Consider the following 14,718-nt stretch of genomic DNA (forward strand, 5'->3'; position numbering starts at 1 on the left):
GAATACTTACGTAGATTGATGAGGATCAGTTTTATAATAAGGCTGTAACATAAAATGTGGAAAAAGTAAAGGGGTCTGAATACTTTCCGAATGCGCTGTACATGTTTATGTACATGTAACCAGGTAAATCCCGACCTACGGTTTGCAATGGTCCCACGTAGGGAAATAGAGCATGCGAGAAGAGCCCTGTGGCTTCAGACTATTCAGTGTGGGAGTGTGGGAAATTGTGGTGACCCAGTGTCCAAGTAGGCTACACATAGCCATTTGTTTGGAAAACATTTAAATCACAGGTAAGAAAGACATTTAACTAATGTAGTATAGTCCGTGTGTAACTCCAATCACTACTTTATAGTCCGTTTGTTTGTGTTGTTGGTCTTGGCTAGTTTAATGTTCTGGTTGGTAGCTAGCTAGCACTCACGTTGCTAACATTAGCACCTTCATGAAAAGGGGCATGAGGGAAGCCCTACAATATTACAATTTTCTAAGTAGTGAGAACGCTTGGGAGCAGGCAATGTTGAAAATTCATCCTTAGACATATTTTATTTTCCTTAACTGTTATTTTGAAATTGACAAAATCAAGCAGACAACAAGAAAATTGTGTTTGAAAAAAGGTCACGTTTTTGCTGTGAGCCAAGGTTATTTTCCCTACAGGTGGGCAGGGCAACAACGTTCTATTTAATACTGACTGGGACCATAACAATGGTGACCTTAGAACTGGAACCACTCGTCATAAAAGACAGATGGCACAATCATATTGTGACCGTGACAAATTCATCACCTGCCATATCAAACACTTAGTCAAGCCTTGACAGATATTTTGATTATGACGCTAATTCAAGTTCAGTTTCAAGATCAGAGCTGTAGCATTGGCAACATCATGCCCTACTTCTGATACCTTTCCACCCACTCCAGTAAAAGCACTGGAAACGTGCCGATGATACACTCTAACATAGAGCACAGGAGATTACACATTGAATGATAAGAGTGGGCCCATTCACATAATGTCCAAAGCAAGCACTCAACAGGTAGAAAACAAGAAGAATACTTAAATGTACTGAATAATATACAGTATAAAATCCTATTAAATCTGTAAGTATTTTGCAATCTAAAAAGGTTGTGTCGATAAATTGGCATGCGGATCGCGGTATTGGTGGCTGGGAAACAGAAAAAGAAAATGGATTAGAAAATATATTGAAAGCCATTTAGAGCAACTTCCCTTCCAGGGTTTGAGTCAACTCAAATTGAGCCGAATGAGTTTGTTTCACAACCCTCACCCAGTCAAGAGTCTCCGAAAATGGCCTCTATCCATGTCTAGAATATTCTAAAAGTGCACTTCTAGCGAGGAGAGACTGGAAAACGTTTTTTCAAAAAGCACAGAGTTACTGGGATAACAGTCCTGTCAAAATCGGCCACGCGACAGGTTTGCGTCATTCTCCACGACAATCATAAGGCAACCAAAACATGCCAAGCAAGGATTACAACAACAAAAAAATAATTGTTATGAACAGCTTTCGCCAACTTTCAGCTACCAATCTTTTGAAGGTGTAGATAGTGTTAAAGAAAGTAGAAGTAAAAGTATGAGAAGAATGTTGAAGTAAGAATATGGGTAACTTTGGCTGCTTTCAAGTCTCGATCTGAAAATGTACATATGAATGTGGTCTGCAGTAGAGTGTAGAGGAGCTCCAGCCCTATGGATCTCCAGGCTGCAGGGAGACCAGCTGGTCGTGGGACTCGGTTAGGTGGGGTGGTCCAGTAGGGTAGGTCTCCTGGTCCTGGATCAGGAGGGCTGGGTGTGGGTTCTCCTCCTGATGGGTCACTAATGCTAGGAGGTCTGGACGAGGCGTCTGTAGTGTGGCATGACCTCGTTCTCAGGCAGGTGCAGGTTGAACTCCAGGGCCACCAACACAGGGAACTCAAAGGCTATCAGCTCCCTCCTGTTCACACGAAACCTCTCCTCCAGTTTCTACACATCAGAGAAAAAAAGGGAGATGAGAAATGTACAAACTAACCCACTTTATTACTTCCTACATCCTGTAATACACACTGAGTGTACAAAGCATTCAGAACACCTTCCTAATATTGAGTTGCCCCCTCCCCATTCTTGACACACAAGGGAAACTGTTGAGTGTGAAAAACCCAGCAAAGTTGCAGTTCTTGACACAAACCGGTAAACCTGGTACCTACTACCATACCCTGTTCAAAAGGCACTTAAAATCTTTTGTCTTGCCCCTTCACCCTCTGAATGGCAACACATACACAATCCATGTCTCAATTGTCTCAAGGCTTAACAGTCCTTCTTTAACCTGTCTCCTCCCCTTCATCTACACTGATTAGTAGATTTAACAAGTGACATCAGTAAGAGATCGTACAGTGCCATGAGAAGTATTTGCCCCATTTGTCATTTTCTATACTTTTGATACTGAATGTTATCAGATCTTCAACCAAAACCTAATATTAGATAAAGGGAACCTGAGTGAACAAATAACACAACAATTACATACTTATTTAACTTATTTCATAAACAAAAGTTATGCAACACCCACTGCCCCCGTCTGAAAAGTAATTCCTCCCTTACACTCAATAACTGGTTGTGCCAACTTTAGCTGCAATGACTCCAACCAAACGCTTCCTGTAGTTTCTGTAGATCAGTCTCCCACATTGTTGTGGAGGAATTTTGGCAGCGACATTTGTGGCATTTCAATTCAATCAAGTCTACATGAAAATGGCTAAAAAGCAACAAATTTGAAGTTTTGGAATGGCCTAGTCAAAGTCCAGACCTGATCCCAATTGAGATGTTGTGGCAGGACTTGAAACAAGCAGTTCATGCTTGAAACCCACAAATGTCGCTGAGTTAAAGCAGTTCTGTACGTAAGAAAATCGGCCAAAATTCCTCGACAGCAATGTGAGAGACTGATTCAAAAATATACAAAAAAGAGAAAATCAGAAGGGGGCAAATACTTTTTCACGGCACTGTAGCTTTCACCTGGCCAGTCTGTCATGGAAATAGCAGGTGTTCATAATGTTTTGTAAACTCAGTGTAGAGTGACTACAAAAAATATAATTTTGTCTATGATCCCTATGCTAGCCACTTTGCCATCTGTCATGTGGTGCTTTTCTGTCACACAGATAAAAGCAGATTCTACACAGACTACATAACAGCCGATATCTTTACAACATCTGAAAAAGTGTGTAACTTCAAAGGAACCACGTCTAAAGGAATTCATATGATATAACAAATCGTATATTCCGTGCAGAATCGCTGTTTTGTCGGCGTGACAGGAAAGCGCCCATGATTTCCACCAGGCTGCTCAAGAGCCGAAGCCTAATGCACTAAGAGATGACGACGACACTCACATCTATGAGCTGCTTGACCTCATGCTTCTTGAGGTCTCCGCCGATCTTGGCGGCGAGCAGGACGCAGGCGCCGGCACAGAGTTTGCGGTTCTGCTTGTTGAGTTTCCCCTGGAGGACCAGCTTCTCGAAGTAGACGAAGGCCATGGCTACGGTGGGTTCCTCATAGCCACACTCCTCCTGGGCCAACTTACGGATCTCTCTCTTCAGACTGGTGAAGGGATGGAGAGAAAGGTGGTGAAGGCCGGGTTGATAACAGACAAATGCAGAGAGGTCAATGCTAAAGAAAAAAAAAGAAAACCCCAAAAGTACCAGTGTCCACAATGTCTGCCAGGAACTACTGTTGATACGATTAACCACAAGGGGTTCAAATAAGGCTGACACAAAACTGATCTTTTCAACATCATACTGAAACGTATGCGTCGTGTAGACGTCCCTACCTCCGGACTTTGCTGAGGGTCAGCCGTACGTGGGGGAACTTCTCCTTGAATGTTTCGTTCATGTCCTTCTTGAGGTCAGAAGGCTTGACGTACTCTATGACTGTAGTCTGAAAAGAGAGATCAAAGTATTGGTGTCAGAAAGACACGCTCGGATGTTAAGCTCTGCTGTTTGTAAAATTGTGCAAGTGTTACGTCATTGTGTATGTGGAAGAGGACACAGAGAAGCATCAAATCTCACTATGGAAGGTGATGTGACCTTTAGATTCAGGGTTAGGTTTCATTGAGGTGGCGGTTGAGTATCAGAGACGGTGCACGAGATATTGGAGTCAGGCAGAGGAGGCTGGTGGGAGGAGCTATTGGAAGGGAACTAATAGAACGAAGTGAAACGTGGTTTCCAATAGGTTTGATAGGGGTCCATTTATTCCGTTCCAGCCATCACAATGAGCCCTTCCCCTTATAGCTGCTCCAACCAGCCTCCTCTGGACACAGGTAATATTGGGTGGCACACCGTACACGTCCCACAATAAGATAGAATAATATTCCAGAACGTTTACGACACTTTACATTTCCAAGCTTTGTACGTTCCGTTGATGTACTTTAACTGAGCCATTTAACTTTATTTCAGGTCAGAGGTTCATGTCCGTTATTTAGGAAGATAGAAGGAGCACCCCCCCCCCCCCCCCCCCCCCGAATCGAGGTATGTGATAGGAGAGTGATAATCAAAACATATTGCCCAAGTTGGCTCACGGTAAGTCATTTGCTTTGTTCAAACTTGCATTGCTCCCTATCTGAATCCAAAATATACTAAAGTATTTGCACCAACCAAAATATTTCTAAGTATACTTTGACTACTGCAGCAAATCTGTGGCTACTGTGGGCCCTGGGAAACCTGGAGGGAGCATTTCTAAAATGAAAGGACTGTAAAATGTATAGATTTATCTTTTACCGCAAAGGAAACTAAATGTACTAAAATGATTTCTATCCCACTCTACAGTTAGTAGCAGACTTGAAAGATCAGTTCAAGAAAGATAAAAGGCTTAGATTAGCACAGTGACTGATCGTGCAGTGAAACGTTCAGCATCTACTGGTCACATTCCTCGAGTGAAAACACAATAGCTATTGTTGTTTCGCAATGGGAGGAAGATAAGAGAAAAAAAATAAACTGTCTAGCCTTAACTGAATACTTCACGTCTGGTCTGTCTATTCTACCAGCCCAGATAACACCAACGGAGCCAAATGAGAAATGAACTGGGAGTCTGTTGTTGTTGCTTTGATTCGAACACAAAACGAGCATTCCCTTGCCAAATTCTGGACATGAGAAAGTGATTAAGTAATAGTGAGGTATGTCCACAGGAAAAGGAGTGGAGCGGATAAACAGAGGCGAGTCTGAAATGGCACCCTATTCCCGACTTAGTGCACTACTTTTGAGCAACTCTATAGGCCCTGGTCAAAAGTAGTGCACTATACAGGGAATAGGGTGCCTTGTTATGAAGTGGCTGTTTAAAGCGCTACTGTATAGAGAGACAGGGAGTGTCTTCACACACGTCACAGACAAGTAGGAGTGTGAGCTGAACCAGGGATTGGGCCAATGACCTTTCTGATTAGAATGGTCAGACAGCCTCTTTGGACTCACAGTGAGTTCAGTTGATGCAGTATGAGGTAGAGCCACGCGCAAACGTGTGGCGAGCTGGCATTTGCCTGAGGACTTTTCCAAAAAATATTGATGCAAAAGCGTTCAAAAATAGGAACAAAGTACAGTTTTTTTTAGGCTGATTTGCCTCAATTTGTCAACTCACGCAAAATGGATCTGTCCTTCGCATCGGAGGGCTGCAGGTTCTGTGCGTGTCTTGACCAATCAGATTACGGAGATCACAGGTCGCGGGGGCCGGGGTACAACGCACGTCGAGCAAAGCTCAAAGCGCACTCTCCACTTTCCTCTGAACGACAAAAACTAAAACCCTTTCCATAAAATGTTGTAGCTGCCTACACCTAAATATTAGTGAGCTGACATGCTGTATGGATATAAAACGAGACGATTTCTCAGTCTGATAAACTGTAGGAGTCCTCAACCTTTTCTTGCCCAGTGACCCACTCCCAGGAAAACCGCAGACCCAGGGACCCACTCCCAGAAACACCGCCGACCCAGTGACCCACTCCCAGAAACACCAGTGACCCACACCCGGAAAAACCGCCGACCCAGTGACCCACACCCGGAAACACCGCCGACCCAGAGACCCACACCCAGAAACACCGCCGACCCAGAGACCCACACCCAGAAACACCGCCGACCCAGTGACCCACACCCAGAAACACCGCCGACCCAGTGACCCACACCCAGAAACACCGCCGACCCAGTGACCCACACCCGGAAACACCGCCGACCCAGAGACCCACACCCAGAAACACCGCCGACCCAGAGACCCACACCCAGAAACACCGCCGACCCAGTGACCCACACCCAGAAACACCGCCGACCCAGAGACCCACACCCAGAAACACCGCCGACCCAGTGACCCACACCCGGAAACACCGCCGACCCAGAGACCCACACCCAGAAACACCGCCGACCCAGAGACCCACACCCAGAAACACCGCCGACCCAGTGACCCACACCCAGAAACACCGCCGACCCAGAGACCCACACCCAGAAACACCGCCGACCCAGTGACCCACACCCGGAAAAACCGCCGACCCAGTGACCCACACCCGGAAACACCGCCGACCCAGAGACCCACACCCAGAAACACCGCCGACCCAGTGACCCACACCCAGAAACACCGCCGACCCAGTGACCCACACCCAGAAACACCGCCGACCCAGTGACCCACACCCAGAAACACCGCCGACCCAGTGACCCACACCCAGAAACACCACCGACCCAGGGACCCACACCCAGAAAAACCGCCGACCCAGGGACCCACACCCAGAAAAACCGCCGACCCAGGGACCCACACCCAGAAAAACCGCCGACCCAGGGACCCACACCCAGAAAAACCGCCGACCCAGGGACCCACTCCAAGAAAAAACGCCGACCCAGGGACCCACTCCCAGAAAAAACGCCGACCCAGGGACCCACTCCCAGAAAAAACGCCGACCCAGGGACCCCTATCATACTTTAGCAAAAAATAAATAAATATTCATGTCTAAATAAAAATATTATTGTTTTACCAGGGGGAATTAAGAAGTAATCAACATTTTAAAATAAATAGATTTGGTAGATTTGGTAGATTTGGTATTTTGACCTCCTAGCATTATAATTGGAAGAGGAAGTGAAAACTCTAACATAGTCTATTAGCTAGAAAAGTCACTAAACACATTTTCACTCAAATCTGTTTCGCTGGTTAAATAAGGTGCCCCCGGTTGAATACCTCTGCTGTAGGCTACTAACAGCAGCTGTACACAGCCTACTATGCACCCTGTCCCTCTGGGCAGGGTAAACAAAGTGGTAACATTATGTATTTATAGCTCATCTGTTTGTGATAGGAGAAAATGTGAATGTGATCCAATTAGGTTTAGATTCAAACTTGGACTGGCTAGGCTACCTAGAACTTTTTAATCCAGAATTATTTAAATAATCCAAATCAACACAATAGTGATGACATGGAACCTGTTCACTTTGAATTAGGCCTACAGTTGCGTAGGCATACACGTTGCAAACTTGCATGAAGCAAAGTCAGCCCTGTGAGTTCTATTGTAATTGTTGTCTCTGTGTCGAGGAAACCCCCACGAGTCTGGTTTTAAAATATAATTCACATGAACAAGTACAAGGTTGCTGCAGTTTGACAGGGTTTTCATCCCCCCCTTGGGGACAGAAGTTTTTTCAGCAGTTTTTTTTAAAACCATGTGGCCTGATTTTTTTTTTTTTTAACTCTGTGGCCATCATAGCCCACATAAAACCTTTTTTGCAACTGACGAATCACTGTCATGTGGTCCAGAGTTTTATCTGGTTAGGTTACCAGATCAGGAAAAACTCTGGGCCCCAGGGAAAAAATTGGAACCTTTGTCGTCACCTCTGGTCTGTGATAATAAATAGGAGCTGGTTCGTTGTTTCTCTTAGGTTGTGTCTCTGACAACTATTTATTTTGAAAAATGTTGATAATAATATGAAAAAACAAGATAGGCCCCAAATCTTTCAAATACTTTAGCTGTGCTTGTTTGAACTTGTCTGGCACAATGGAGTACAATCCCTGTCCATGCGGCACTAAAGGCAGGCTCAATTCAAAATCTCAAAGTATTTTAAAACAAATGCTGTTTGAACTCAGGCCTGGTAAGCAGAGGGATGTCTCACCATGTATGAGGGGAAGATTAGGACTCTCTTGTGCTTCCCACACGGCCACTGGGGATCGTCCAACAGATTAGGGTCGTACTCCCGGATCAAGTCCCCCAGATCGTTCCCTGTAGGGGACAAAATGACAGAGTCACACAATGAGCCAAGGACACAAACAAACACCGGGGACAAGAAAGAAGAACATAGTGTTTTTCCACTTCTTCTAATACATAGTCAAATTAAATCAAATGTTATTTGTCACATGCACCGAATACAACAGGAAATGCTTACTGACAAGCCCTTAACCAACAATGCAGTTAAGAAAATAAATAAAAAGTAACAAAATAACAATAACGAGGCTATATACAGGGGGTACCGGTACCGAGTCAATGTGCGGGGCTACAGGTTAGGCGAGGTCATTCGTACATGTACAGTGCCTTGCGAAAGTATTCGGCCCCCTTGAACTTTGCGACCTTTTGCCACATTTCAGGCTTCAAACATAAAGATATAAAACTGTATTTTTTTGTGAAGAATCAACAACAAGTGGGACACAATCATGAAGTGGAACGACATTTATTGGATATTTCAAACTTTTTTAACAAATCAAAAACTGAAAAATTGGGCGTGCAAAATTATTCAGCCCCCTTAAGTTAATACTTTGTAGCGCCACCTTTTGCTGCGATTACAGCTGTAAGTCGCTTGGGGTATGTCTATCAGTTTTGCACATCGAGAGACTGACATTTTTTCCCATTCCTCCTTGCAAAACAGCTCGAGCTCAGTGAGGTTGGATGGAGAGCATTTGTGAACAGCAGTTTTCAGTTCTTTCCACAGATTCTCGATTGGATTCAGGTCTGGACTTTGACTTGGCCATTCTAACACCTGGATATGTTTATTTTTGAACCATTCCATTGTAGATTTTGCTTTATGTTTTGGATCATTGTCTTGTTGGAAGACAAATCTCCATCCCAGTCTCAGGTCTTTTGCAGACTCCATCAGGTTTTCTTCCAGAATGGTCCTGTATGTGGCTCCATCCATCTTCCCATCAATTTTAACCATCTTCCCTGTCCCTGCTGAAGACAAGCAGGCCCAAACCATGATGCTGCCACCACCATGTTTGACAGTGGGGATGGTGTGTTCAGCTGTGTTGCTTTTACGCCAAACATAACGTTTTGCATTGTTGCCAAAAAGTTCAATTTTGGTTTCATCTGACCAGAGCACCTTCTTCCACATGTTTGGTGTGTCTCCCAGGTGGCTTGTGGCAAACTTTAAACAACACTTTTTATGGATATCTTTAAGAAATGGCTTTCTTCTTGCCACTCTTCCATAAAGGCCAGATTTGTGCAATATACGACTGATTGTTGTCCTATGGACAGAGTCTCCCACCTCAGCTGTAGATCTCTGCAGTTCATCCAGAGTGATCATGGGCCTCTTGGCTGCATCTCTGATCAGTCTTCTCCTTGTATGAGCTGAAAGTTTAGAGGGACGGCCAGGTCTTGGTAGATTTGCAGTGGTCTGATACTCCTTCCATTTCAATATTATCACTTGCACAGTGCTCCTTGGGATGTTTAAAGCTTGGGAAATCTTTTTGTATCCAAATCCGGCTTTAAACTTCTTCACAACAGTATCTCGGACCTGCCTGGTGTGTTCCTTGTTCTTCATGATGCTCTCTGCGCTTTTGACGGATCTCTGAGACTATCACAGTGCAGGTGCATTTATACGGAGACTTGATTACACACAGGTGGATTGTATTTATCATCATTAGTCATTTAGGTCAACATTGGATCATTCAGAGATCCTCACTGAACTTCTGGAGAGAGTTTGCTGCACTGAAAGTAAAGGGGCTGAATAATTTAGCACGCCCAATTTTTCAGTTTCTGATTTGTTAAAAAAGTTTGAAATATCCAATAAATGTCATTCCACTTCATGATTGTGTCCCACTTGTTGTTGATTCTTCACAAAAAAATACAGTTTTATATCTTTATGTTTGAAGCCTGAAATGTGGCAAAAGGTTGCAAAGTTCAAGGGGGCCGAATACTTTCGCAAGGCACTGTAGGTAGGGGTAAAGTGACTATGCATACAAGCCCTCAATGTTGAACATGTAATTGATTCATCTAAAACGTCACACTGCGGATGGTTATGCCTCTGAAAAAGTGATATGTATCACACCCACTCTGACAGGCCTACTCATATTCAGGGGCCTCTCTCTAGCATGGAGGATCCACACACTGACCTGTACGAAACGCTACAACTACTCCAGAGGATCCACACACTCATATGACTGACCCGTGTCGATGCTGCTCTGGTTGCTGTTGGCCCGGGCCAGGCTGAGACTGCGGTGGCTGACGTTACGAGACTGAGTGAAGGACGACACGGAGTCTATGGTGTTCCTGCGTCCGCTGCCCAGGGCGTTGGTGGGGTACAGGAACTGGGTGTACGACACAGTCTGTGGGAGAAAGAGAGAGAGACACACTCACATTTTCAAGAGCATGTTACTGTTAACTAAGGCGCTTGTGTTCAGGCTCTCACACAGGGTTTGTCTCCAGTCCTCTCTCACCTTTCCGTCGGCCCCCAGCTCCACTCCCTCCAGCCCGATCACCATCTCCTTGGCACTGACCCCGCCCGAGGGGTGCCGCTGCCGCCCGCTTTCCAGTTTCACATCCCTGCCAGGGCGCAACACCTTTAGACATCCCTTCCCATAAAAGCCCACACCCCCTGCCAAACAGTCTGCTGTCTAGACTCCACCTCAGCATTTCTAACTCTGTCCATCTAGTGTGCTTGTTATTGATTTGTAGAGCACTGCACTAACCCAATCAGATTCTCCGATTACCTGTATGCGATCTCTGACTGGGTGGGTGATCTTTGCTAGAATTTGGAATCCTAAGATGTATACAGCGAGGGGTTGAAATGAGAGTGTGGATTAATACAGGCATACTGGAGCATTCTGCCAAGTAGGGTTGAAGGAATGCGGGCGGTTGCATCACCAGTACTCTACATTTCATATCAGTGTGTTAGATTTCGAAAATAAAAAAAGCAGGTGACATGCTCGACTAAAGAAGGAAATGTAGCACTGCACTGAGCTGAAACTGTGTCAGTGGTACACAGTCGTTGGAAATGACCCGTCGGGTTACAGATGTTCTAGAAAAAAAACCTTTCAGGGTCCAGTGTTGCTGTAAAACCATCTAGCAACTAAAGGTTTCACATCGACTCATACTAATTAAAAATGCATTATTATTAAAACGTTCATCCCTTCATGGACGTTCACCAGACTGATTTGACAAAAGGGTATGTGGTGGTTACAGTAGCCAGTAGCGATGGCAGGAAAAGGCCACTGGACAAGCATGACTGCTTTACAATGACACACAGATGGCCATCACATGACCATTGTTATTAGGATTAGATGGCAGACTGTCTGAGGTGGAGCTGTGATGAAAATAGCATTGTCTGGCACATGGGAAAATCTTGTTGACAGATGCATCACACACACACACACACACACACACACACAAAGATCCCAAGGCAGAAAACCTTAAGGAAGGGAGATAAGAAGAGAGGAAACTAAGCAAGCCAGGAAAGCCAGGGGTTGCAGTCTGTCAAAGGATGAAACAGAGAACACAGTAGTGGAAGGAAACAAAAGAGGATCTTGTCAAGAGGCTGAGGGATCAATTCATAAGAAACGAGGGGCAACAAAAATAAAATAGATCTGCCTTTTCACAGAGATTAACAATCTAAACAAGCAGAATCAGACCTAAATGTATTAAAATGTTTTTTTAAATTATTATTAACAATTATCAAGGTTACAAAGAGACCTCCAGTTCAGGAGTGAGCAATGAAAACGATGTTCTTTTTAATATTAACAACAGGAGACGGCTCTAAAGAAAGGAATGTGGAATTGGACCAGATAGAGAACATACGAGAAGCCAAACACATTCTAGGTTCCCAGAATTCTACGGTGCCATAAATAGTTATTATGAACACTGTCGTCAATAACAACTCTTAATTGGGGCAAGAAAGGGAGAAAATACAAGAAAAAGTCATACCAGACAGAAGCTTGGACTTGTTCCTAGTCTAGTTCTACAGTGCATTCAGACTGCTTGACTTTTTCCACATTTTGTTACATTACAGCCTTATTCTAAAATGGATTAAATAAATAAAAATCCTCAATCTACACACAATACCCCTAAATGACAGTGAAAACCGGTTTTAAGAAATGTCGGCACATTTATGAAAAATTAAAAAACAGAAATACCTTATTTACATAAGTATTCAGACCCTTTGCTATGAGACTCAAAATTGAGCACAGGATTCCTGTTTCCCTTGATCATCCTTGAGATGTTTTGACAACTTGATTGGAGTCCACCTGTGGTAAATTCAATTTATTGGACATGATTTGGAAAGGCACACAAACACACCTGTCTATATAATGTCCCACAGTTGACAGTGCACGTCAGAGCAAAAACCAAGCCAATGTGGTCAAAGGAATTGTCCGTAGAGCTCCGAGACAGAATTTTGTCGAGCCACAGATCTGGGGAAAGGTACCAAAACATTTCTGCAGCATTGAAGGTCCCCAAGAACACAGTGGCCTCCATTATTCTTAAATGGAAGAAGTTTAAACCACCAAGACTCTTCTTAGAGCTGGCCGCCATGCCAAACTGAGCAACCGGGGGAGAAGAGCCTTGGTCAGGGAGAAGACCAAGAACCCGATGGTTACTCTGACAGAACTCAAGAGTTCCTCTGTAGAGATGGGAGAACCTTCAAGAAGGACAAGCATCTCTGCAGCACTTCAACAATCAAGCCTTTATGGTAGAGTGGCCAGACGGAAGTCACTCTTCAGTAAAAGGCACATAACAGCCCACTTGGAGATTGCCAAACGTCACGTTTCACCTGGCACCATCCCTACGGTGAAGCATGGTGGTGGCAGCATCATGCTGTGGGGATGTTGTTCAGAGGCAGGGACTGGGAGACTAGCCAAGCTTATAGTGTCATACTCAAGAAGACTCAAGGCTGAAATCGCTGCCAAAGGTGCTCCAACAAAGTACTGAGTACTGGGAAACTAATCAGGATCGAGGATCGAGGGAAAGATGAACGGAGCTACAGTTGAAGTCGGAAGATTCCTTTCACCTTAGCCAAATACATTTAAACTCAGTTTCACAACTACTGACATTTAATCCTAGTAAAAATTCCCTGTCTTAGGTCAGTTAGGATCCCCACTTTATTTTAAGAAAGTGAAAATGTCAGAATAATAGTAGAGAATGATTTATTTCAGCTTTTATTTCTTTCATCACATTCCCAGTGGGTCAGAAGTTTACATACACTCAATTAGTATTTGGTAGCATTGCCTTTAAATTGTTTAAACTTGGGTCAAATGTTTCAGGTAACCTTCCACAAGCTTCCCACAATAAGTTGGGTGAATTTTGGCCCATTCCTCCTGACAGAGCTGGTGTAAATGAGTCAGGTTTGTAGGCCTCCGTGCTCGCACACGCTTTGTCAGTTCTGCTCACAAATTTTCTATAGGATTGAGGTCAGGGCTTTGTGAAGTGCGACTCCAAAACCTCGACTTTGTTGTCCTTAAGCCATTTTGCCACAACTTTGGAAGTATGCTTGGGGTCATTGTCCATTTGGAAGACCCATTTGCAACCAAGCTTTAACTTCCGGACAGATGCCTTGAGATATTGCTTTAATATATCCACATAATTTTCCTACCTCATGATGCCATCTATTTTGTGACGTGGACCAGTCCCTACTGCAGCAAAGCACCCCCACAACATGATGCTGCCACCCCCGTGCTTCACGGTTGGGATGGTGTTCTTCGGCTTGCAAGCCTCTCAATTTTTCCTCCAAACATAATGATGGTCATTAAGGACAAACAGTTCTATTTTTGTTTCATCAGACCAGAGGACATTCCTCTAAAAAGTTTGATCTTTGTCCCCATGTGCAGTTGCAAACCGTAGTCTGGCTTTATGGCGGTTATGGAGCAGTGGCTCCTTCCTTTGCTGAGCGGCCATTCAGATTATGTCGATATAGGACTCATTTTACTGTGTATATAGATATTTTTGTACCGGTTTCCTCCAGCATCTTCACAAGGTCCTTTGCTGTTGTTCTGGGATTGATTTGCATTTTTCGCACCAAAGTATGTTCATCTCCAGGAGACAGAACGCGTCTCCTTCCTGAGCGGTATGAAGGCTGCGTGGTCCCATGGTGTGTATACTTGCGTACTATTGTTTGTACAGATGAATGTGGTACCTTCAGGCGTTTGAAAATAGCTCCCAAGGATGAACCAGATTTGTGGAGGTCAACAATATTTGGCTGATTTCTTTTGATTTTCCCATGATGTCAAGCAAAGAGGCACTGAGTTTGAAGGTAGGCCTTGAAATACATCCACAGGTACACCTCTAATTGACTCAAATGATGTCAATTAGCCTATCAGAAGCTTCTAAAGCCATGACATCATTTTCTGGAATTTTCCAAGCCGTTTAAAGGCACAGTCAAATGAGGAATTGTGATACACTGAATTATAAGTGAAATAATCTGTCCGTAAACAATTGTTTGAAAAATTACTTGTGTCATGCACAAAGTAGATGTCCTAACAGACTTGCCAAAACTATAGTTTGCTAACAAGAAATATGTGGAGTGGTTGAAAAACAAGTTTTAATGACTCCAACC

At 44.1% G+C, this 14,718-nt stretch overlaps 1 protein-coding gene across 2 annotated transcripts in view; it reads right to left on the bottom strand.

Moving 5' to 3' along the window:
• LOC110508552 (CDK5 and ABL1 enzyme substrate 1) overlaps nt 1-14,718 on the bottom strand; it is a 32,026-nt gene continuing 17,308 nt past the window's right edge. For both annotated transcript variants that reach the window (XM_021589137.2, XM_021589136.2), the window contains 6 exons: nt 10,613-10,718; nt 10,342-10,501; nt 8,080-8,186; nt 3,792-3,898; nt 3,355-3,562; nt 1-1,963 (listed from right to left, as the gene is read on the bottom strand). In XM_021589137.2, coding sequence (XP_021444812.2) covers nt 1,823-1,963; nt 3,355-3,562; nt 3,792-3,898; nt 8,080-8,186; nt 10,342-10,501; nt 10,613-10,718 — 829 coding nt within the window. In that variant the 3' untranslated portion in view covers nt 1-1,822. The remainder of the gene's footprint in view (nt 1,964-3,354; nt 3,563-3,791; nt 3,899-8,079; nt 8,187-10,341; nt 10,502-10,612; nt 10,719-14,718) is intronic.

Source organism: Oncorhynchus mykiss, chromosome 28 (assembly GCF_013265735.2).
Source record: "Oncorhynchus mykiss isolate Arlee chromosome 28, USDA_OmykA_1.1, whole genome shotgun sequence".
Classification (NCBI taxonomy): Eukaryota; Metazoa; Chordata; class Actinopteri; order Salmoniformes; family Salmonidae; genus Oncorhynchus; species Oncorhynchus mykiss.